General features: G+C 30.6%; 1 protein-coding gene across 13 annotated transcripts in view; it reads right to left on the reverse strand.

The window, feature by feature from the left end:
* LOC143197913 (UNC93-like protein) overlaps positions 1 to 27,260 on the reverse strand; it is a 179,608-nt gene that overhangs the window by 54,886 nt on the left and 97,462 nt on the right. For 3 of the 13 annotated variants that reach the window (XM_076406718.1, XM_076406720.1, XM_076406717.1), the window contains exon 2: positions 2,058 to 2,198. The exons of 3 other annotated variants lie outside the window; for them this stretch is intronic. In XM_076406718.1, the coding sequence (XP_076262833.1) occupies positions 2,058 to 2,198 (141 nt within the window). Of the gene's footprint in view, positions 1 to 2,057; positions 2,199 to 4,722; positions 5,023 to 13,379; positions 13,429 to 24,050; positions 24,161 to 27,260 lie in introns of those variants that run through there. 7 more of the 13 variants (XM_076406721.1, XM_076406719.1, XM_076406729.1 and 4 more) reach the window with 5 other exon arrangements.

The following is a 27,260-nucleotide window of genomic DNA, read 5'->3' on the forward strand; positions in this document are numbered from 1 at the left end:
AGATAAAACAACACTGCGGCGTTTATAGTAATAATGGAACAAAACGCATTTTAATTTCGCCGTCCGATAGTTGGGACGGGCAGCTGGGTAAAAGTTGATAATCCGACGTTTTTTAATGGTCATGCAGATTAGGACTGAACCCTCCTGTTATGGTTCGATATTTTGACTTATCACATGCGTTAAAATGATCATTTTTATTTTTTAAATCAAGTAATCAATATTTCCTTCAACGTACCAAGATAATCTTTTCATTTATACTGGGAGATGAAGAACATATTCTTGTGCAGCGACAAAAATATCGAATTGTGACTAAAAAACAATTTTTGAAAGAAAAAAGAGTACTGCATGTTAGAGGAAGCTCACGGTGAATATACTGTATCAATAAAATCACGTTACTATTGATTTGGAAGTTTTAGAAGTGATGATTTCGATACAGTGAATCAAGAAGATTTAATTTAACCGAAAATGATCGAATATGATAATTGGAAACACTATTCCACGAAGACTCATGTCACGCACAATATTTATTCAGAATATTAAAATATTCCTAAAGAGTCATGACGATAAACCCCCCTTTCGTATTAATAAACAAGTATGGCCTGAAAAAATACCTTTTAAAAGAAAGAAATGCATTTTCTTTGCTATAGGTTGCTATGGGAAGCTTATGGTGCATATATTGCACCTCAGCAGTTGACCCAAATAGGTTGAAGATGAAGAATTGGAAGCAATTTTCGACTAAGATTCATGTCCAAAACAATATTAATTAAATTTATCATCTAGTGTTGATTACAAAGCGGTTTGAAAACAGATAAATGCACTTGGTATGATCCAAAAGAAAATTATTCCCTTTATTTTTTTAATGGGGAATATGTATGCAAAGAAATAGCAATAATTTCAATTTTTCATAAAATATCTTCTTAAATTAATTCACAACCCAAATATATTTGTGGAAATACTGATTACTTGTTAAAATTAATTTTGGTAGTAGTTTAGGAAAAAATATTGCGGTTTTCTAATTATAGATGTTTGAGGTTGTCTCTTACTGTTAATACTAATCTTATTTGTTTTTGCCACTATATTATTTTGTTGACTGTAATTAGAGACACGAAATAGAAGATACAATGCTACTGGCACGATAGAGGTGAGAAAGGAAGATAGATGTATAGCTCTAGTCAGCTCTTATGACTACAGGTGGATGTATATCTTAATTTGCTTCATAAATACAAGAGTGAATGAGCAAATATTGCAACATTAAAAGACATATTAACATAATGGTGTGTGTACTATGATCATCTTATCAGTACTTATCAATTTATGTGTGAGTGATTGGTGAGAAAGGCTTGAAAAAATAAGCTGAATGAAGAAAATATTATAGAGAATAATTATGAATCTATAAGCAAAACAGCATTATTTTCTAACTGGGTGGTACCTGATTGGACAATGAAGTTATCTGGACTAAAAGCTACATAAGCTACATAAGCTGCCCATAAAATCTCAAAAGCAACCTTTTAAATATCAAAGAACACTTCTTCGTCTAACAAACGACAAAATTAAGAAAGAAAATATTAGAAATATAGGTTTTGTATATTTTTTGTATGTTGGAAAGTATGTCGTTAAGAACCAATAGAGTGACAATTAAAGATGATTTTCATTATTATAATATTATGCTATATACATAATAACATTAAGCTGTTAAGCTAAAAAAAATTGGTGCAAAATTAAATTTTCAGTGTACGTGATTAAACATGATTTTTCGATGATGTAAACGTCTATTACTGAATGAACATAGATTCTAGTAAAGAAATAAATAGTTATATAGTACGCACAAATTAATTAAGATGCAAGACATCTTTTGTTACTGTTAGGAAAACCACAACATTTTATCACTCTACCGCAACATTTCTCTAAATCATTAAACGAATGTAATAAGTCTCATGTGGTAATTCAAAGCACATACTGGAAAACAAAATCAATCAAGCCATATCAATCCGATCTGCAAACATAAACAAGCGTCCAAAAACAAAAAAAGAAACCAGCTCTCTGCAAGACCTATTTACCGCTTCGTCAACGATATTCCAATAGAAACTGCGAACTGAAGGCTTCCTCTCCAACGGCAACGGCTTGAACAGGTCCGTGAGGCTGGACAGCTCGAGGGAGTACTTCTTTCTCGGCTCATCCTGTTTTTTTTCTTGACTCATCTTAAAACAAACCACCACCAAGTTAACAAAGCATTAGAAATACGTCGGCGTAAACATCAAAAGTTATCCCGTAAAATCAAAGTCGGTATAACAGTTCAATCAAGTTTAAAATTAAATAACAAGGTCAAACTCTATATCCGTTAATGATATTAAGATGAGTTTCCAAGAAATCATCTTTTATCTTTTAGTTCTTTGAAAATAAATAAAATATTATACCTTCAATTTATAGGTAAGTATATTAATTATTTTTATGGTATATATATATATATATATATATATATATATATATATATATATATATATATATATATATATATATATATATATATATATACATATATACATATCTTACCCAGCCTGGTTATCGGCATGACTGGGATGATTTTCTTTGTCGGGTTTTGCACTCTAGTCTTATGAACAGTCACAAACATGTATTTGCAATCATACCCCAGCAGGATTCGAACCTGCGACTATCACAACCGCCCTGTCGCTTGAACACTGCACCAAGCAAGTTGGCCACAATACAATTTTGCTGAGCACGTTCTAAATTCGAATTAGAAGAAAGCTCTTTCTTTTTACAGGTCTAGGTGTTATGTCTTGGATGTAACGCATTTTAATTATTGATATAGCCTACATTTTTCACAATGTATCCGTGTATTCGCCGTTAGTGATTATTGGGTATGTGATTGTCGAAAAGAAGTAAAGAAGAAGAAACAAAATTCTGATTAATAAACAGGTTTGGCTACAGGTTCGGAACAAAATCAGTTATAAGCAACATGGAAACGCTTGAAGGCGAATTGTCCCACCCACCGTATTCACCAGACAATGCCCCTTCTGATTTCATTTGCTCCAATCTATACCGCAATAATTAGCGTTTCATTATAATAAGATATTCGAATGTAAGCACAAAATATAACACTAGATCCGTATGATATTTTGTTGCTAATATTCTTAGAATGCAAATAATATAAAATTATTTTAAAGCCAGTGAAGATTCAATAAATTATTAAAATTTATAAATCAAAGATCAACAATAACATATAAAATTTAAACACATAGTGTTAATAATGTAATGGTTTTTTTAATAATAAATTACTTTTTGTTAAAATAAAATTGGTACTAAATAATTATGAAAAGTATATATTATTTATTTTATTTCTAAATGGATTTTTTATAATACTGTACATTATTTTGAAATTTACAAAGAAAAATTGAGCCTATATCTGGTGATATGTTATTTAAAAAATATATAGGGGTTACATTTATCGTTTTATTTGTAATTTCGATTACCGATGATTTAATTTTAACTGCATATTTTAATGATAAAATAACCGCATTGCACTTTCCCAAACCGCATATTTCGTTATAACATGATAAATAATCATGATGTAAAAGAAATATGATCAAAAACTCATAACAATCGTAGAAAACTTAATAGCAAAAAAGAATATGACGTAGAACCGAGTATCGGAAAATGATATTAAATAAAATATTTTAATTGAAATATTTTGTAATTTTTAATTAAAAAAATAATTTCTTTTATGTAACGCAGAACATTCAATAAAATCCGTTTTTCTCTCACTTAGCAATAGCAGTAATGAGGACAACTAATAATATCCTTATTCTAAAATCCAAAAAAATGGATATTTTGGGGGGTTCTGTAGTTTTCGAATATTCAGAAAAATATTTTTGTGAATGATACTCTTATCTAAAATCAGAAAATTTAATATTTTTTGCTCTTAACGAAATGAAGGATTTAAGATCTTGCCACAGTATCAAGCTTTTGGTAAATTTTCCTTCATCAGATTTCTTAAAATTTGTAAACACATATAACTTCTTAATTCAGTTTTTGGCGAATAAATGGTCTCAGCCATACGTTGAGGATTTTAAAATAGATATTCTTGCACTAATTCTTCAGAAATTTTGATTACTTTTACATATATATTTTAAGAGAAGAAGTTATAGAGTTTTTGAAGATTGTTTTTGTAGCGTAGAAGATTCAATAAATTAGAAATTTTCTTTAACGAAATGAAGCATTTAAATTTTTGGCACAGTTGTTTTAAGCTTTTAGTTCGTAAATTTTACTCTAACAGATATAACCCCTTAATTCAGTTTTTGGCGAATAAATGGTTTCAGCCATACGTCAAGGATTTTAAAATAGATATTGTTGCACTAATTCTTCAGAAATTTTGATTACTTTTACATGTATATTTTAAGATAAGAAGTTATTGTTTTTGTAGCGTAGAAGATTCATTAAAATTAGAAATTATCTTTAACGAAATGAAGCATTTAAATTTTTGGCACAGTTGTTTTAAGCTTTTAGTTCGTTAATTTTACTCTATCGGATATTTTAAATTTTACAAACAGATATAACTCCTTAATTCAGTATTTGGCGAATAAATATTGTGTTAGCAACACATTAACGATTTTAAATCCCATACATCTACACTAATTCCTTAAAATTTTTGATTATTCAGCACCAATCATCTACATATACACCTGTTAATAAATAACTAAAATTTACCATTGAATTTACCATCACCCAGTAAAAGCTCCTCACAGACATCCGTCGCTGTCTCTGGGGCAGAGATTGAGGTTCGAAAATTTGCAAAGAATTCCGCTTCGTTACATCGTCTGACGTCATCGTGACACTGTCCCTAACCCGAGTTTTCCTTGTAGCATTCACCACCAGCACTCACCCGCTGTCACGCGTCGCGACAAATGACTTATTCGCTGTCAAAATGTTTTCTAAGTGTCTCATCTACGCACCATGAGCATTGATGCACTAGCTGTGTAATTAGTGGACGGCTGCCGTGAGAACAATGAGCAAAGTCGCAGTGAAACGAGATTTTTTCGCAAGTATTAATGAAAAAAATGCAGTCAGATTGGTACGGTAATGAAGAGCCAGGGCACACTGATTTTTACGAAACAATGGCTCGCCGTGCAACAAAATCTGCAATTACCGCTGGTAATGTGAACTATTATCAAAATGGCAGTAAAAATGTGTAATTTTTTTAACGGAAAATCACTGTCGTAGGTTAAAAGGTCGAGATTGTTCGCTTTTTCTCGTTTTTTACTTGCGAAAATCAAATTTAAGGTTTTAAAATGGTTTTGATGTACTGGATACTTAACTAAAAAGGCCTTTCCATTAAGGAAATATGGCAAGTAACATCGCCTGGTTGTAACAAGAAGCGAAATTAGTTATCATTAAAAGCTGCCTCTAAAAGTCCATATTGTGCAATTAATTATATGAACATATTGCTTGAAACTGTATCATTCATTAGTAACAACTTGTAGTTGTGGATGTCAGCTATGTGGCGATCTATTGTTATCAAAATCTAGGAAAGCGTAAGAAAAATTCGAATATAAAATTTCCAAAACTAAGCTATTACACAATGAACCTTTTTGAAGGTCCTTTTATGGCATCCTGAGGTCTTAGATGCCTACAGTCGAAGATGAAATTAAGCAATATTATAGATGTAATTCGGCTAGAATTCTTAGTATATTATTGAAAGTGGAGAAATAAGTATTAAGTGAACTTAGTACCGCTATAACGTTTACAAAATTTAGGAGTAAAATGAACGATAAGAAACTATAAGAGAATACTTAAACTATTAATAACAACTAAAAATAACAAACGTTAAAACATAATTATTATGAAAATGTTATGGAAAAAACTGTAATAGATTGACAGATGCTTTGAGAAAGTAACAATTTATCAAAATAGAAAGTGTATTTGGATACTGGTACACTCCAGCTGTTTATAACGTTCTTATTCGGTGCCAGCTCCTAAATATGGATCAGTTTACTATATTTTTCTCGTCACATTACCAGTGTCAATGTTATTTTGTTTTAACTAGATTTGTAAACTAGGAATAGTAATTGTTTAATATTGTAATTTTAATATTAAAGTGGCTGAAGAACATAGAAGAACAAGAGTCATAAAGTTACTTATCAAAATTATGCTATTACTATACTAACTTTGGTTTGGTTATTTCTCATCTTTGTATAAATAAATTGATTGCGGTTATTTTAAATCTATATTATGCCTATTAAAACCGATAGAGTCACTTATTTTATACAATAACTGGCTGACAATTAATTATTGTTAAATTCTATTGAATATCCTACCAACAATTGAAATATAGGATATACAATTTTTGTTTCAGTAAGAGTCAAATTCTTTGCTCACATCAGCAAAATATACTTTAGAGTCAAACATGGATAATAATTCTATAACCTTAAGAAGTTTTGCCTCAACGTCCTTGGATTTGTTTCCTAGTTCTTGTAGCAGTTACTTATTAAAACGTCCAGTTAGTTATTAATAATCAACCTCTTCTTATTAATATTGTTATCTGAATAAAATAAGGAAAAAAAAGAATCGACAAACATATTTTTGCAGATTTTAGAGCAAAATATTTTGAGCTTTCATAAAGTAATCCGATTCGTTAGGACATCAAATATATTGAAATGTTTTAAAACCACAACAGGTCGAAGTTATGTCAGCCTAGTGTGGTATATCTGAAAGGAAAATTTTTAGCACAACCAGAAAGGTCTTTTACAGAAGACGCCAGAAGAGTTTTGAACGTTATTGAAATATTTTGAACGTCCATGAAACTGAAAATAAAACTAAGAATAATGAACTTATAGGCAATACTATTCATAAAGTGAATGAAACCTGATAATCATTCAAGATATCACCGCAAAATAGGACCTGTTTTACGATAGTTTCATGTTTCTAAGTCTATTTGTGTTAATAAAAACTTGGGAAAAGGATTGTGGGAATCTTACAGTGAATACATAGCACAAGAACAAATATGTGAGTATTAGTTTTGACATTTTAAAATAAGAGGACTGTCCTGCCGCCTTGAACACTGTGCTTAGCAGGTTGGCCCCATTACACTCTTGCTGAGCACATTCTGAATTCGAATTAAAAGAAAGCTGTTTCTCTTTACAGGACTAGGTGTTATTTTCTCGGATATAAGGCGTTTTAATTACATTTTAATTATTGATATAGCCGACATATTTCACATAATGTCCATGTTTTCGTTATTAGTGATTATTGGGTATGTAATTATAGAAAAGAAGTTCTGAGCTAGACTTTAAATAAATAAAAATGATCGTTATAGAAGTAGAAATGATACAAATTAATTTTGTAGCGATGCCGTTGCTTTTTTACAATAAAATATTGTGTTTACTAAAAATACGTTCGAAATAAATTCAGAGTTCTTAAACACAGACCCGTAAATTGCGTTGTAAAATATATGTTTATAAAAAAATATATTTCTGTTAAGAATAAGCGGCAAAATGTCGATACCCCGCCTATGTCAGAATTAATTTAGTTTTACACGACACGTAAATCGTTTTGTTTAAGTTTTATTGCTTGTTATGATTCAGAATATTGTTACAGGCTAATATTTGCATTCAATGGGAACCGAATACGTCCCAAGACCTCGATTTCCCTTAGAAAGAGAGAGGAAAAGAGCCGTGAATTTCCCGATATTTATCCGATTAGAAACATTTATCCGTTCGTTGTTGTTTTCGTTCATTCAGAAACAGGTCGATTGGCGTAAATGTTGCGATTTATGGTCACGATTGACGTATCGGAATAATTTCGACGGCGTTATATAATTCATTTAGAAGGTACAGTTCGTTAGGCTTAATTACCGCGTTGTCTGTTCTTTCGTGGAGTAAATAAACGTGGCGAAATAAACCGAGTTGGTTGAGAAGAAAGGAAATGTAGAGCAGAAGACGAAAGGAAACATTAATTGACCTCAAATGCGATATTTTAGACTGTTTTTGAGACTGTTGGTCGTAACCTGATTTTAAATAGATTTTCATTATAATGGAAAAAAAGCTTAACGGGTAAACAAAGCCACGGTTTATCTTAATTTTCTTAGATACAAAACGTCATTATGGATTTTAAAATGCTAAACATGTTTCGGTTTACTTGCTATATCTACAATATTTCGTTATTTTTTAAGATGTGTTGTATTATTACTAGTCGTTGGCGACTAACTTAAATTTAGGTATATATCTAACAGGTCAATGGAAAAGTTCCTGGCCTGACACATAGATGGCGCAACTAGAATTAAATCCATATGTTTTTTAGTTAGCCCTAACCCTCAAAGGATATACAAATCTGACAGCTGTTGGATCATCAGTTTGTGAATTATAGCATTTTGAGTGAAGCAACTTTTGTTATAGTGAAAAAATGGATAAAAAGAAATTTCGCGTATTGATAAAATATTACTTTTTGAAGGGAAAAAATACAGTTGAAGCAAAAACTTGGCTTGATGCCGAGTTTCCGGACACTACCCCAGAAAAATCAACCATCAAGGATTGGTATGCTAAGTTTGGACGTGGCGAAATGAGAACCGAAGATGGTGAACGCACTGGACGCCCAAAAGAGGTTGTTACCGACGAAAACATTTAAAAAATCCACAAAATGATTTTAAATGACCGTAAATTGAAACGGAATGAAATAGAAATACAGACACTCTAAAGATATCAACTGAAGGTGTACATCATATCATTCACGAATATTTGGGTATGAGCAAAGTGGGTGTGCCGCGCGATCTCACTTTTGACCAAAACCAACGTCGAGTTGATGATTCGGAGCAGTGTCTGAAGATGATCAAGCGTATTAAACCTGAGTTTCTAATCTGACTCCATGATTTCACTCCGAAGTCGAAGTAAGCGTAGGAAAACGCAATAGTCGGCTGGGAAGGTTATGGCGTCTGTATTTTGGGATGCGCATGGAATAATTTTCATTGACTATCTTGAAAAAGGAAGGACCATCAGCAGCGACTATTACGTAGCGCTATGGGTCCGTTTGAAGGACGAAATTGCCGAAAACGGTCGCATTTGAAGAAAAAGAATGTGCTGCTTCACCAAGACAATGCACCGTGTCAAAAATCGCTGAATTGGGCTTCGAATTGCTTCCTCATCCACCGTATTCTCCAAATCTGGCCCGCAGCGACTATTTCCTGTTTTCTCAAAAAATGAAAAGGTGATCCATGAAACTGAGGCCTATTTTGAAACAAAGGACAAATCGTACTATAAAATTGGAATCGAAAAGTTGGAGGGTCGCTATAATCAGTGTATTACCCTTGAAGGAAATTATGTTGAATAAAAAAAATTGGCAAAAAAATATGTTTTACTATGGTAGGCTGGGGACTTTTCAATTGCCTTGTCATGAGGACCCCTTGGCCCTATCTTAGACTCAGGTGTAATAATGTTTATGCATTAACACTACTGTTTTTCTATTAAGTGTACCACCTCTAGTCAGAATAGAATAAGTAATAATATCATTTCGTATAGAAATAACGCTAAGTATCTCGGAATGAACATTTATGCAAAACTTCGCTGGAAGGAACATGTAAAAACAAAAAGCAAGAACTGGAGTTAAAATACAGGAAAATGTATTGATTAATTGAAACAAAATCACAATTATCAGTATATAATAAATTGCTATTTTACAACCAAGTATTGTAACCTATATGGACATACGGAATTTAATTGTGGAGATGTTACGCGAAAAGTAATATAAAAAGTCAATAAATCAAGAGAGCTGCTAGGAGGCTTGAGGACTCCATTATCATGTCAATAGCGAAGTAATACAACTCTTGGATACAACCAGAGTAGGACACAGAGGCAAAAGTATTAAACCATCTGATCTTGTGTAGTGTTGTGTAATGAGGTCCATGTAATAAAAAATACAGCAGTGACATGTATAAACATTATTTCATCAGAAATTGAGATAGGGCCGATGGGTCCTTCTAGTATATTAACGATGTAATATTTAAATAATAATAAAAAATACTAACACAACTATATCTCTGAAAATAATTTAAAATTCGAATGTTCCTCTTAAGGGCATATTTTTAAAGATATATAGGAACACATAGAACACATATCGAAATCGTAAATACTTTCGGTCGTACCGCCACCGATTAACATTCGCAACATATTTTCTTCATCTTAAATCAAAATACAGGTTCGAAGCGTTTATCTCCCGAATCTGGCCGGTGGTACTCGTGTACAGAACGCAGATTTCAGGTCATCGCTGTTGCGGGCCGGTACCGCATTTTTTTCCTTTTGAATAGCGTTTATTAGATTGAAAAGATTTCGTTTCGTTTAATATTCAATAAGGAACGCAGATCGAATACACGATTCTACTTATTTATTTCACGGTATAATTGGCCGAGGCGTCGGAGTCTCTTGACATTCTTTCGCGATAAAGTAACCATATCGGGAAGGATATGGCGTTTTGATGAAATAATAGAAATATTAAGATGGTCTTATGTAATGTTCGTTACGAGTTTTAGACATATTTCAACAAAGATCTTCAATCCGTGTACAAGATTGATTGTAGTATTAGCAGTTCGCACATGGTGGTAGTACTGCACTCGTATAATAGCTGTCAGCTGACAACATTTAATTAAACATTCTTTGGAGCTTGTTTTTGAGAACTTTACTTGGAAAAATCATGACAAATGCACTCAAAGATACGTATTTTACTCCAGTATACTTTATTGTTGCTATAGCAAAAATTGGGAAGCCATGGGTACTGAAATTGTCTTGTAACGCGTGTAGAACAAATCTGTGCTCACTTGGTAATACATAGAACAGAAAAATTGCAAAATTATCACAAGGTTGGCTCGATGTATCTAAAAATGTATTTTCTGCATTCACTTCTTGATTTTTACCCACAAATCTTTGGCGACAACGATTTTTTGGAGTGGAAGCGTGATGAGCGACTACTTTTGGAGCATAATGCGTGAAACAAATAGCACAGTATAAAAAGCCAGTTCCACCTACAAACAGTACAAACAGTGATCCATTGCCAGATTATTCAGTGCTGTGGAAGTGTAAAAGATGCTTTAAGAACTTCGTCTCCATCCCAGGCGAGCAATGAAAATGATTTTGTTATGGAAGAAAAACATTTCATTTGTTAAAGAACATTTGTCGGACCTGAGCTAAAGTTTAAAGCAGCAGCATGGGTATTATTTCAAAGTATTGTTTACAACATTCTCGGTAACAATTATTATTATAGCAACAATTTGTTGCAAAATAATCATAAGATTGGAGCTCGAATGTCTCTAAAAATATATTTTCTGCATTCACATCTTGATTTTTTCCCACAAAACTTGGGCTACATGAGTAACGACCAATGGCCGCTAATGGTCAAACATAGTAAAATAATAAATTTATTGAATGTTTCAAAAACTAGAACCAACATAAAAAAGCGAACTCGTTTTATTACTGATTTTAAATAAATTTTAAAGCTGTCCAAAGTTAAAGGGTGAACGAGATTGCAGTTAATTTTTAACACAAATCTTCATGACTATCGTAAAAAGATTTACATCTTCTAACGTATTTAGTTTTCTCAGTGGTTTGAAGATATCAGCATTAAAATCAGTAGTTTTGGAAATCTCTAACCGATTCTCTACTGTTTTTTTCTTCTTTTTCAGGATCAAGGATCAATTTTAGAATTATTTTTTTTAGCCAAGGCTAGACGTACAAAACTCTAACTCTAACTTTATTTACATTTTAATGATATTATAGGCGTTGAATTCTAAACTTATGTTTCTTGGTTAGTACTATCTCATACTAACGTATGAGTAACGCCATCTGTTGGAAAGCACCAGGAACTTGCTCAAAATCCTAGTAAAATATTCATTCTCACTATAAGCATGCTTTCAATAATTTCTTCAAATCTTTAAAAAATTGAAAGTAAAATTTAATCATTTAATATGTTATGGTTACATAAATTGAGTATGTTAATAAATATAATAATAATAATTTAATAAAGCAATAAATAAAAAACTATATAACGTAAAATATAATTTCAATTTAAAAAATATATGTCTACAGAAAAATTGTTTAGAACACTAATAACTAATTCAATAATTTAAGACCGCACTTTCACCTTTACAAATTGGTATAAAATAATTTTTACAGATACCACTTCACTTGGTTAGATTTAAGAGGTTATATAGTTATCGGAAGTTAACGGGGTATTCTAGGTTGGAAGGTGGAAAAACATCGATGTTGTTTGCAAAGCTTAACCCTTTAAGAATATATATAGTCTTAAGAGAAATTTAAAAATTTAAATTATTTTGATATAGCAGTTTTAGTGATGCGGCATTTAAAAACGAAATTTTTCGAGAGTTATAACATGATATTTCGAGTTCTAGTGAACCGATTTACTTGATACATTTGGTGTGAGCCTTATCTATACATTATTCACAGTAAAATTTTAACAAAATATGCAGTTTTACTATAATTTAAAAAATTCGGATATGTACAAGTATATGGTTAAAAAATTTTACTTTTTTCGAATAGCTTTAATTTTTTTGCTTTCATATGATAGAAGAATATATAGAGATGGCATACACCAAATTTTAAATAAATGTCTTCAGTAGAACATGAGATATCATGTCAAGCGTTTTTCGGAATGAGTCTTGATGAAAAACTTCGCTGGAACATATAAAGAAGAAAAGAAAAGAACTGGAATTTAAATATAGGAAATTAAATATAGGAAATGTATTGGCTAATTGAAAGAAAATCACATTTTTCAGTACATAATAAATTGCTATTATACAAGCAAATACTGAAACCTATATGGACATACGGAGTTCAATAATGGGGATGTTCTGCAGAGAGAAACATAAACAAAATACAAATTTTTCAGAACAAAGTCCTGAGAGGTATTGTGGGTGCACCCAAATACTACAGGACTGACTACCTACATCGAGATCTTCAGATACCCACAGTCAGTCAAGAAATCAAGAGAATTGCAAGGGCAACATTATTTCACCAGAGACTGAGATAGGGCCGATGGGTCCTCCTAGTTATATAGCTAGATTGAAGTTATCACAAAGACAAATTGTAGGTTAGTCAGAAACGACTAGTAACAATATAATAATTAAATAATAATAAAAAAAATGTCAACCGCTTCGAGGAAGACGTGTTTAGATTTTCTACGTCACTAAAGCAGCTGTAAAGTAGTAAAGAAGCATCGAAAATTGCTAAAGGATCAAGCTTCTAGACAAGAATACCTCTTTAACTAACTAATTTTGTAAAAGCACGACTGCTTAGTGTTCTTTATTTTATCATTTATTAACTAATAAATAACTAGATGCTCGTTGAATGTAGATACTTTCACAAACTTACCGATTAGGCCTTTCTAAACGCTATGATTTTCGGACTAATTTTCACTCACCTGCAACAAGAAAAAGAGAGAGATGTTAGTATTGGAAAAAATCCGTGTTGGACGCGATCTAACCATAATAAATTGACCGTTGGCGGCCCCGTCGACGAGATTACAAGGTTGGCATTTATTTATTTATCGTTTAATGGCCGAAACGTGAACATTGATTACGATTTGTCGAATGTTTGTTATCAATGTTTAGAAATAAAGGTGTTTAAACGTAATGGACATGTGTGCATATGTGTGTAGAGAAACTGTATGAATGTTTTATTCAAGTCAATTACCTTACACTGCGTTTGGCATTTTGATAATGCACATGTTACATGTAAATTGTCCTGTATGGAAAATATGTACTTAGCGTGAAAGTTTTAACGAATTTGAGAGAACCATTTATATGCAGGGAAATATTAGTAATAAATGTAAACAACTGTGCTTTCGTTGTTTATATTTATATCTCTAGTTGCTGTAACAGGTCAAGTCCCCTGCCTGACACATACATGGCGCTACTAGAATTAAATCCATATGCCATTTTTTAGTTAGCTCTAACCCTCAAAAGATGCGTGTATAAATTTGACAGCTGTTGGATCATTAGCTTGTGAAATATAGCATTTTGAGTAAAGTAACTTTTGTTATTGTGAAAAAAATTGATAAAAAGGAATTGCGCGTGTTGATGAAATATTGTTTTTTGAAGGGAAAAAAATATAGTTGAAGTAAAAACTTCGATTGATGCTGAGTTTCCGGACACCGCCCCAGGAAAATCTACCATCGAGGATTAGTATGTTAAGTAGAGATGTGGTGAAATGAGCGCCGAAGACGGTGAAATTGAAGATTTACAGCACATTCGGCGTTGGGGATCACAGAATCTTCAATTAATTCATGAAACGTCATTGCATCCCCTAAAACAACTCTATGGTGTCGTATTCATTCTGGAAACATCATTGGTCCCTATTTTTAACCAAGGTGTTACTGTTACTGTTACTGTTGAACGGTACTAAGACATGATTCGAAATTTTCTTGTGCCTGAAATGTAAGAGCAAGGACTAGAGGACATGTGGTTTCAGCAAGATGGGACTACAGCACACACAGCTCGTTCAACAATTCACTTATTGATTGACGTTTATTCACGAAGACTAATTTCGCGAAGTGGCGATTTGGCATGGCCAGCCTGATCTGCGGATTTAACTGAACCAGATTTTTTCTTATGGGGTTTATTAAAATCAAAAGTTTATGCGAATAAGCCCCAAACGATTCAACATCCCAAAGACAATATTCGTCACGAAATTGAAGAAATTCAGCCTCAGATGTTGCAAGATGTCATGAAAAATGCTTTAAAAAGAATCGAAAGTTACATAGCAAATCGCGATCACCATTTAGCCGATATAATTTTTCAATCATAACCACAAAAAATATAAAGAGCAAATACATTTTTGTGAAAACTAAAACAAAATGGTAGCGGTACTTTTACCCCATGTTTTTTTACTAAAATACTTGGAAAGGTAAAAATTTGCATTATAAGCAGCTATAGATAAAAAAAATTAACAAACCAAATTATGTCGTATTAATTACGAAATATGTGTTAATTTGCACACATTATTATCCCATCAAGTGCATTTTCCAACACACTTAATGTTTCCCTCTTAACAAATGGTGTCGTTCCCTAATGATGCAACAAAGTTAAAGTTTCATTTCGGTCGGTTCTTCGAAGTCAAACCAATTAAAACAAAATAATGGAAACCACGTTCCTTATACGCACACAGACACACATCTCTCTCACTTTTACTGAATAAATTAAAACGTTAATTTTAACGTGTTTCACCCACAAAGAAAACGAACGCATTCGAACTGCAACGTTATCCAATTACAAACAGATCTGCGTTACACCATTCTTCCACTATTATGCTTCAGTGGCATATTTAAAATAGCGGAAAGTTGATAAAGCGTAGTATATTCTTCGCCGTTTCAACACAAAACTCTGAAACGGTTTTTTTGCGGCATAATATTTTGCAATCCCGGTACAAACCAGTTCGAAAAAAGTTTTTTTTGCTATCGGATCTATCATTATCTAATGAAGTGATTATGTTTGATAGAAAATAACGACCTAGATATCAGGGTAAAATTAACAGTGTGTATAGTTTTAATTCGTCTTTTTAAGATACAGGGTGCGTCAGATGGTGTCTTTTTATATCAAAACTATTACTGTAATGGAAAATATAATGACAATCATTTATGGAACATAATTTCAATAAACATAACACTTGGAACTATCTAGGAGCTGAGAAGCCTCAAAATTGATGTGCTGATGGAGCTTATCGACCATTTCTACTATGCAGAATGTCACTACGAATGTACCATGGAGCATCAACAATAACATACCTCGCAGTACCTTCGTTTGGAATATTTGTTTAACATTTCGATTGCTTTGGCTGGTACAACCCCAGAAATAAACACCAACGTCCACACTAGCTTCAAGACTTGCTGACAAAGGAAAAGTTTATTATATACCAACAAGGCTGTTAACCAAACAACCAGTATATGTTTTTGTATTTCAGCTATATATGTTTTTTAAAGGTTTTGTATATTTTGGTTCACATTTTTTTTAATGTGGCTTCCATCTGAGTTTAACATGAAGGGATATTCCAACATATTTTCATACCAAGATACAAAAATAAGAGTTATGTGTATTGGTTTATGCTTGATTCTATTGTTGGTGATATCAGTAAGCGCTGATTTATTTTTATGCGCCATTTTTCTGTGCAGCAGTGTATTTCGGTAATGGCTGTTTGTAACATTTCGATTCATCATTCAGTGTTGTCATTTCCAATGGCCAGGATTTCAGCCCGAGATTTAATGCCAACCCGAGTGTACATCAGATAAAGGGCTGGTCCCAATACACCTCCCTGTAGCACACCTGCTTATTAGCGTATTTTCCTCAAGTTAGAATAGGTACCTCCTTGTTCGACTCTCAAGTATCGGTTTATTATGTAGATCTAATTCTATTTAAAATTTTTGATTATAGATGATTCGATCTCTTCTAAAATGAAATAGTTCTTTCGACTTACTTTCTTTCAGAAAAATGGGAAATATTTTGGTTCATATATTTTGTATCATTTTTTCTCAAACCAAAGTAATAATCATCTAACATATATAAATACTGAAAATCAACTTATCACAGCACAGGGCCTGTTATATTGTTTGAAATGACCTCTCTGTTTATTCTTCGCAAATTTAATTGAAGACTTGTGCAGAATATGAGTGTGATATATTATTATTCAATGTATACTTTAGGCTAATATTAAATGATACGTGTTTAGAGATACAGTTACTTCTTAAAAATCTGTGTTCAATATGATTTTCTATCACGTCTCTTATTGATAATTTATTGGTAATTCCATTATGTTTATACAGTATGTTTCTTAGTAAATATATAGTGTAGAATATATGCCCAATAAAATTAATACATGATATTTTTAAATATAATCTTGGTAACTGTTGATAATTTAAATGATGATTATCGACAATTGTGTTCCATTAAATGTTCCCATCACGATTTTTTCCTTATTTATGTCCGTCCATATTATTTCAAAACCTGACCATTCTTCATGAACAAAAATAATTTATATGAACAAGTTATTAAATAAATATTCTTCTAGGTCAGTAAAATAATACATTGTTTTGTAACAATATAAGACATGTAAAAACAAAAGGGTTGAGAAAGTATAACAAAAGTACTTAGGAAAAGTAAATAGAAATAAACGCAACAATATAAAACATACAAATTAAAATAAAATTAAGAGTTTTACGTTTCCAAAGGCTGGAAGAGAAGGAAGAAAGGAAATTATATCCAAACAGGATCCAATCAAAGGCAAGATGAAGTATCTTAACCATTACATTATGGATATAGTGCTAATATTATAAATGAAAGAGCAGTGGCAAATCATAAAGAAAAACCAAGGAAGATGTAAATAAGATAATATCTAAGGATATTGTCGATACAGATGGTTTAAAGAGACGAATCAAGCAATTAGTGTAGAATTTGCAAAAAGTGGTTAGCAAAAAAAAGATATTGGAAAGGACTGAAAAAGAAGGAAAGGGAGAAGAAGAAGATAGACCTGGAAAGAAGAAGGAAAAGCAAAAAATAAAAAAGAATCGGCCAAATAAGGGTGAGTAATTTCACCACTTAGTTGTAGTAAATCGAACTTTTTTTTTCATTACAGATACAATTTCTTATTACATTAACAGAGAACACTTCTTATATCTGCCATTTTTATAGCTGCGTTTATTTCGATTGGTTTTCATCTTCCTTACTACAAAGTTTGTAATGATAGATGTTAATTTTACTAACAATCGAGATATGAGTTCTATAATAGGTATAATAATTAAAAAGTATATTTTATGACAATTTTACGTATATATTTTTCTTTAATAAAAATTATTCCTTGAAAAGAAAAATGGACTTAATAAAAAAATTGACGTTTGATGAAATAGTGTATATCGAAGAAACGAAGGAAGAAAACTTGTTATTATATAAAAGACTGTTACTAAGGAATTCAAGAAAATGGTAAACATATATGAGGGATACACCCCTTTCATGTTAATATTGAAGTCTTGAATAACACTCGAACAAGACTCATACTCTAAAAGATCAAACCATTTGATCTTGTAGCGCAGTACAGTGTCTCAGTTATCACTAATGTATCACTAGTGCAGTAGCAGTTATCACTAATGTTTTAAATAATTTTGCAGACATTCGGCAACATGGCCCACCAGTACCAACCCAAATCAAGTTTTATGGATTGATTCGGTTACATGTTCCGACGTATCAGGCAGAATCATGTCTCTGAACTGTGTTTGGAATATTCGACGTCATTTATGACCTGCTTTGGTTATTTTATCGGAAGAATTATATTTAACTAGAAGTGTCGGCCACCGAGAAAAATATCGATATGCCAATATATCGGAGAAAAAAATATCGATATATTTTTACCAAATTGATAAATCCTTACGATGAAGTACCAAAATAAGTAAACCTTTGAATTAAGTACCAATTTAAAAATAATTATGTGGTTCTTTTTTATATTTAAGAATTTTTTTTTAAATATCGAAAAATATCTGCTTACGATCGATATATCGATATATTGCTACATATATTATAGTACATATATTTTTTTTTTAACGCAAAAAAGCATCAGTGTTAATACGTGAGCAGTATTACCATAGGGTCTAAGTAAGGAACAATAGTTTTTTTAGACATATATCTGGTTTTGTATAAAATATTTCAGCATTTTAATGAATAAGTATGAGCCACTACATGTTTACAATGAAGGTTTTACAATGCATTGACTCCAAAATAGATTCAAATAAATCGTTACGAAAAAACAAAACGTAAACACATGTCAACCACAAAAAAAAACGAATTACCAAATCAAATAGCCGCCTATTGTGAAATTCCTTCGAACGCCAACAATAGATGTAGTACAACGATTCTTAGACAGCGTTTAATTCATATCTACGAACATTCCCGGCGATTTCTTCACCGCGCTGGGTGTTTTTGAGTTGCACAAAAGCAAAACCTTGATCTTTAGACGTCTCACTCGGCCACATCGGTATTCCGTTGGCACCACTGGCCATACGACCGAACATATTTGGCGCAACCAACATTAAAACAGCCATCTTCGAATGTTAAGTTGTAATATTTGGATACGCCGAACGATCTTATTTCGGTTCGGTTGTTTTATCAAAGCTTACTGCGATTCCCTTCTTCTATACGATGTCTAGTCGATTTTTGTTTTTTAAGGATAACCTTGAAAAATTATAAACATATTCCTCAGACGGTCAAGTCTTTGTATGATGGACCATGCTCTATAACTACTATAGTTAAAAAATAAGACACGCTTTTAAAATAATAACGTTTTGAAATAATCAAGATTCAGTCATCCGTTGGCTTATTTTATTTCTTTTTAAATTGTTCAATATGTTGTTTAAAAAATATTTTTTATATTTTTTACAAGTTTAAAGTGATACATAATATCATTATCCGGTCAAATCAACAAAGGCCGCGTCTAAAATTAGAAATATGTTTTGATTTTAATATTTATTTTTGTCTTTTTGGCGAATAAGCACTTTAATTCTGACCAAGAGATCAACACATGCAAATTATATAAATATGCATATTTGACTGCATACAAGAGATTTTGACAATTGTACAAGGTCGTAAATAATAATTGTTTACTACTATTTGATCTATAAATCTTACAATCAAGACTAAAATCAGCATTTTTCGAACGTTTATCTTGCCAATCCCTCTGTATGGCTTCGAGATTCGGACATTATTACAACTAGACATCTGATTAAGCCAAATTTTAGATGTTTCTCTCTTTCTGATATCATATTAGAAATTAAGTCATCCAAATAAGATGTGACAATATGTATACAGTTGAGGAACAAATTCAGACGTAGGTTTGAACATGCCAAATGAAAAGTAAACGAAATCCTCATAGATTTCTGTGGCGAAATTGGTCTCTTGGATGAAAGACGGAGAGAACTGCACCGAAAAAGACTTGGATCAAGGTTATAAAAAGCGAACTGAAATATAGGAAACTAACATTGTTCTAGGCCAGTACAATTGTCCGGGAAAGAAAGATGTTGAGGATGTATGCTTATGTTAATTCAATGTTGTTGGTTAACAAAAACCAAATACATTGAAATGAACTATACATATAGTCTGTTCAAAGTTATTTTGTACATACGTCATCTAAATTTGTGACGTCAAAACGTCGCAATGTTGCCGCATCAACTCTGACTTTTAGTTCAGTTTGGCTTTGCATACTTTTTGACTCTCTTTAACTAGAATAAATTGAGAGGGAACATATTGTCTGATTCTACAACGAATTTGCAAATAGCGGCAGGCAATACATCAAACAACTTGATGACGTATGTACAAAAAACTTATATGAATAGACTATATATGAAATAGAAGACTATCTACATCATATCCCAGTCGAACGAAATCTATTGACCTCAAGTAAAATCTTTGGGGGAAGTATAAAAATTAAAACTGTATTCAACAATAATGATTTATTCCCATTTAAACTTATCTACATTCGCTAAATAACAAAAGACACCATATTTAACAAGACTTAATTAGCTTTGAGAGTGTGATTAAGACCAATTTATATTTAAGGCTAATTTAGAATAAGAAGCTAATAAACAACGGAGACATTTCAATTTTTAACAGACGCCAAATACAATTAAGTTGAATAAGTAATCCTCAACTGGTTAAAATATATAAAATTTCGATTCGTATGGATTTCTGTGACGTTTCTTGTCTGATATATACATGTAAGAAAAGATCATGAGTATCCTTTATGATATATATGGCTTAGAAATATATTTTTTCACTGCCATTTCAAAAAATTACTGATAAAACTAACATAAGAACCTTTTTCTAAAACTCTCTATAATGCGTCCCATACTTGAAGTACTATTTCCTTCAAATTATTATATTTATAAAAATATCCAATATGGCTTTTCAGTTAATCGTGTTTTATCGGCTAAATCTATATATAGTAAGTTCAACAAAAACTAGGTCCCTCTAGAACCCATAACGAGCATAACTTAAAGTATTAAGAACTTCGAAAGAGTGTTATCCATATGTTTTAGATAAGATTTAAAATGATATCTTCTATAGAGGGGATAACTTGTTGAAATTATATTCTACATGTCATGTACATTATTGCCCACTAAGCAGATTGTTGAACTGTTGAGGATAATAAAAAAGGCGAATAATTTTTAATAGAAACTGATCAGAAGAATATTGATAGCAAATTTTGGTTTACCAAGAATCAGAATATTTCCTTTCATTACGAATATAAAGTAATTTGCAAATAATTTTTTTTGGAATATCAAGGATAGGAGAAAAAAAAGTTCAAGATAATTTTTCTCGTCAATTCCAAAATGATTTCAGTTATATCATTAATAAATATTGTTTAAATTGAAGACTACTGCTGAATCAACATCAGATAAGATTCAGTGAGAGCTGGGCTTGAAATTTCCCACTGTTTACACTTTAGAGTCAAGAGTCTTTGTTGTATTAAGTATTTTGTTATTTTGGTATTGACTAAATAAATAAACTAGTGAAGTGTTTCAATACTTACTAGAATTACATGGTAATATCGCCCTGTATGTAAATAGAAACAGCATATTAATACCGTATTGTTATGTAACACTAACCTTGCCGTCGAGAATAACAAGAAATCTTAGTTTTTTTCTTCTAGAATTGGGCACGGTTTGCAACGAAACGGCTTGCAATGGACATGTCCATAGCAAAGCGAATAGTCCACACACATTATTCAACGTATTATAGAAAATTCCTCAAGGTTTTACTTCTCGAACAAATTCAAGAGCGACCATTGAAACGTTATATAAGATACCCTATTCAACATTAATGATAGTAAAATTGAACGCTTAATTATACATGTAATTGTTAATAAGAGTGGTATAAAAAATGAAGGATGTATAAGGTCGACTCATCTTGTTTTTTTTATTAGTTTTATTAATATACAATTAATTCTCGATAGGTACTTGTAATCGTTATGATATAATTTTTTGTTATTAGGGTTATTAGCTACTATTAGCTAATTATATATATATATATATATATATATATATATATATATATATATATATATATATATATATATATAATTTTATTATATATATTATTATTTTTATTATTATATTATATATATTTTTCCAACAAACTAATTCAGCGCGATATTCCCTTGGAACCCATATCGAGTGTGATTCTAAGTATTAGTGCAAAGTACCCTGAAAGACCGTCAGTGCATTCCATTGCACTCGCCAAACAGTTAAGTGTGCGCCATTACAATGAAGTGCGTATGCTCAAACGCAAACTACCATACGAACACATAGAGTAAGATATAACAATCTCTAAAATAAGTTAAAAAATAGTCTTTAGAATAAGTTAGAATAGAGTTTAGAATAAGTTAGAGTAGTCTTTAGAAAAAGATTTAGATTATAAGTTTGCAGAGCAGATCACTTACTGAAGCGATCTTCTGCATGTCAGTATCTGCAGGAAATCATAAAATAATACTTAGTGCCTTCGGGCAGAGGTTCTAAGAGATTAATTAAAAAAATATGTTGTTACAATCAGCTTTTCAATTTCGAATTGTTGTTTTACTGCTGTGGACTTCGAATATCATCAGAACAAGCAGAACAAGCAGTTGCCAGCTACGGATAGTATGTAATAATTATATTTTAATCCATCAAAATTAATTCATAGTCGATTTATATCTTTTTTATATAGCTTTACAATTTCTGTAATTTAAGGCTTTATATTGAACCTAATTTGTAAAAAATTTAATAATAATTATATTAATTTATCACCGTAACTGTAATAATGAAAAATAAATTCCGTAAGTTGTTTTGTTCTAAACTATTTCGAGAATTTAAAACCAACTGTCTGTTTGTTTTTGTTTGCAAACATAAATTGTCGCCATATTTTATTGCCGCTCTAGCAGCATCGTATCTTTCAGTGCAAACGTTTTCAGAATCCTTAACAGTTTAATGGTATACTTCGTATGCATTTGAACAATTATTACTTTTACTATTCTCTCTAGATCCCAAGATGTAGATAAAGTCGAAATAAATGCAAGTGCAGAATGTAGATGTATGTGAAATATACGTCCAAATCACTTTTACAATTTCTACATTTTTTTATTGCACTAACTTTCAGTTCTTTCACTGACATAAAGCTAGAAAAGTATGAAATTTATGTGGGATATAATATATAATTTAAAAGATTTTTAATTAATTTTGAGGTTTATATTTATGAAACTCAAGTCCATATTATGAAAAAAGGTGTAAATTACATTTGGACATATTTCAGTTATATATGACGAAAATAAATTTGACGACTTGTATAATTTATTATTTGAATGTTTGACCTGATGGATAGAATATGTCTTGGATGGAGTTTTCAACAGATGTTTTCGTTAATGTTATTCTAACGTCTTCTAACTCTTCTTTCAAAATCGTGTGAAATGCGAAAATATGCGTGGGACAGACATTAATTGTTGATATTAATATTATTTTGATAATCACTTAAATATAAACAATATCATTCATCAGAAACAAAGTAATAAGCCACTATCAAGAAATATAGAAGGCAAAAAAATACAATAAAGCAACTAAACAATTCACGGATATTGTCAGAAGCTTCCAAGAATAAAATATTAATGGTCACTTAGAAATATTGACTTCAGCTGAGGGTAAAAACACTACTTTATTGAAAAAATAATAAGGAAAATAAAAATATACTTTTCATATAAATTTCTTAATAACGTTGTGTGACTAGATACTGGAAAATACAGTTTGATAGCTCCAAATGTGTCTATGTTAATTTTGCGTTACGGCGAATTGACAAAAATTTAATTATATCACTTGACGAATGTCCGATTCTTCAAGTAGAATCAGCTAAATCCCTCTGAATATATATCGGCGGTAGGTTAAACTGGAAACATCATGTGAGACAAGAAGCAGAGCAAATTACTCTCAACTTGATCTAAAATCAAATAAAGCCTATTCACATCAAACCAACTAGTAATCCAACGCACCCAAAACCATGCTGTACGATTACCAATGCTTATCGCTACGTAACAAACGAAGAATTGGATTGCGATCTCGGAATCAAATGGATACACGAAGTAATCCAAGATATCGTCCTAAAACATGAAAAAATATTGCTAAATCGCAGCAATCTGGACAACACGCAAGAAATTAGAAGATTGAAGCGAACCAAACCATATGAATTAGTTTAGTGTAAGTGTATTTTAAAGTTTAGCTTAAGCTTATTAGTTTTATTCTAATTTGAGAAATACATACTGATGTATCAATCCCGTACACGTCTGGCTTGTATATTAATGCAAGTACAACAGAATAGTAGTAATAAATTAATTTGTGAAATAAGATTGTACTAAGCATATCCAATGTAAAATATAATTAATTAAAAAAAAAGTAACATTGTATGTGTACAGTGTCGCAGATTTTCTTTGCTAAAGGCCTTAGTTTGTATAATATTTTTAAAAAAAGTCAAATTAAATAATACATCATTTCAAACCGATAACAAGACTAACTAAGTTAGACATGAATTTACAAAAACAATATAGATCAATTTTAAATATACTTGGGATAATGTTTCCTACATTACGTATAACTCTTTCGTGTTATATCGATTAATGATTAATTTAAATAGAACAAATCATAAAATAAGCAAACATTCCTTAATGTTATTACACTTTATTCGAAAAATAGCATTTCGCGCTATAATTCAGCTGTTTTTCCTTATTACAGTTATGTAAAAAAGGTAAAAAATTCAATTTAATATCGTACACTTGCGTTTTAATGATAAATTCGGTAGTTCTTAGGTTTTGAAGGACGTTGGTAGTCAGCATGAACTTACAAAACTGTTCAAGCTCACGAAATAAGAAAATATTATTATAAAAAGTCATAATTATATTATCGGTGTAAGAAACTGCTAGAGAAATATACATTTTTGCCGGTTAAGGTAACTAAACTGGCGAAATGTAGCGCAATGAATGGTATTGATATTAATAAATTAATCACAAAAAGAAAAATCTCTGTTAAATGTAAGAAATATTATTATTTTCATTACATTTAAGATATCAATAACTATTTTCACTTTACTAAGTAAACTATTGATAATTTTTTAAATAATTAATAAATTTTCCTACATAAACACTATATACTTAAAATACTACTACTTAAATTACTATATTGAATGTTCTTGGGGATGTAAAATATGTAAGTATCTAATAAATAATAAAACACTACTTATTCTTTCGTTAAAACGTCTATAAACCATAATTTCAAGAATTTAGTTATTATATTTTCCGTATTGATTATTTCCATTAAATAGTGACTAATCCCTTAATTATTGTATTAATCCCAGAAATAGTTAAATGCAGAGAATATGTCTTTCACATTTACTTTGTACAAAGTTCACTATTGCCATATTTGACATTTAAATGTCAACAATCGTCTAGTTAATGATTTTCGAAAAAATCAAATTGCAACAGGTTTTCCCCGGTATCATACCATCGCCATAACGACACAGAAGACACCTGATGATGCCTGAAAAATCGCTCTCTAAAAATAACCCAAACTCGTTTCAGCAACGCGAAACTTGGGCCAAAAATAACGAAGACTGAACAGATGGGCTTTTGTGTTTTTATTTAGCCTCATGGAGACTGGTTTCGACGACGGCTATCATTTGTTTGTCATATTTAAAGATTATAGTCATGTACAAAGGGTAATTCAATGACTATCCTTAATACTAATAAAAAAATGAACAATATACCTGTATTTTTTAGTATTATTTTTGAATATTCATTACATTATAATTGTCAATAATCAAATTATTTATATAAAGTTATGTCAATGTCAAAACAAGTGTCATCTTACGAGTGAAACCATATATTAAAAAAGTGAGGTTAATTTGAACAATTTTGACATATTTATAATAATTTTGTATCAGTACTTTGTTTATTATAAAATAAAAAAGTGATACTGATTGATACCAATCAAAAACAATAATTTAATAATTAGAATAACAGCATTAATATTAGAAACAAAATTAAACAACCTATGTTCGTTTGTAGCGCTATTTTGAAACATTAGTGGATAATAAGAAAGCTCACTATAGTTATGTCAATGTCAAACTAATTCTCATGTCTTAAAAATCTAATTATATTTTAAAAAGTGAGGTTAGTTGTTTCAACGTTTTTATTTCAAAATATAAAAACTCATTATTATAATTCTTATAACAATTTTACAATTCCAATCTTTAACAATAAAAATACAATATATATCTGTTCAGATTTTTTTGTCTTTTGACAATACTAAAGCTTCATTAAAATTGGTGACGTTATTGTGAATATGTTTGACTGGTTTTCAGTGTATCTGATTTATTTATTAGTGTTTTATTATTATAAAATAAACAAGCTTAATACAATTCCAATAATAATTCAACAATTTTAACAGCTACATTATTATTAACTAAATACATTTGAAACCTTTAATTAATTGTAATTAAAAAGGTAATTTGGAACAACTTTGATAGGTTTATAGACATCATTCTTTTAATATTTTTTTCATTATAAATTAAACAAGCTTATTAATATAATTCCAACAATTTAATAAATTAATTATTAATGACTATAAATTTCTGCGAACGACTAAAGAACTATTTTAATTGATTTAAAATTAGATTTTATTTAGAGCTAAGATATATGCATTTAAAATAGAACGTTAACTACCTTAACTACATAACCAACAATTTTAAGAATCTTTGTGTTAAATAATTTCCTTAATTTCCTTATTTCCTTAAATAAATTAAAACTGTTAATAAAGAAAATATGTAACTTGTACTTATACTTAATCAGAATTATACTAATTGTTATTTTTTTGTAAATTAATGTAAAATAAAAGGAACTAATAAAACCACTATTACTAATATGGATAATTCATTCATAATCTACTTTAATTGGAATAGTTATTTGTTTTTGCTGCTTTCTTAATGTTAATTTCATTTTACTAAGAAATATACATTTTGTAGTAACATTGTTAAAGTTTATATGACCAATTATATTGTTTCATAATAAGTAAAATAAGTAATAACAAGTTATTATCAAGTAATGTTTAATATTAACTTATATACAAAAAAATAATTTAATAAAAATAAAATAAGCGAATTAAACAATCACTTGTTAGTATTCTTTTAACTTTTTTGGACTTGTGTAAATATC

Source organism: Rhynchophorus ferrugineus, unplaced genomic scaffold, assembly GCF_030347505.1.
Source record: "Rhynchophorus ferrugineus isolate W39M unplaced genomic scaffold, kcgeb_rfMv2 rfM6, whole genome shotgun sequence".
Classification (NCBI taxonomy): Eukaryota; Metazoa; Arthropoda; class Insecta; order Coleoptera; family Curculionidae; genus Rhynchophorus; species Rhynchophorus ferrugineus.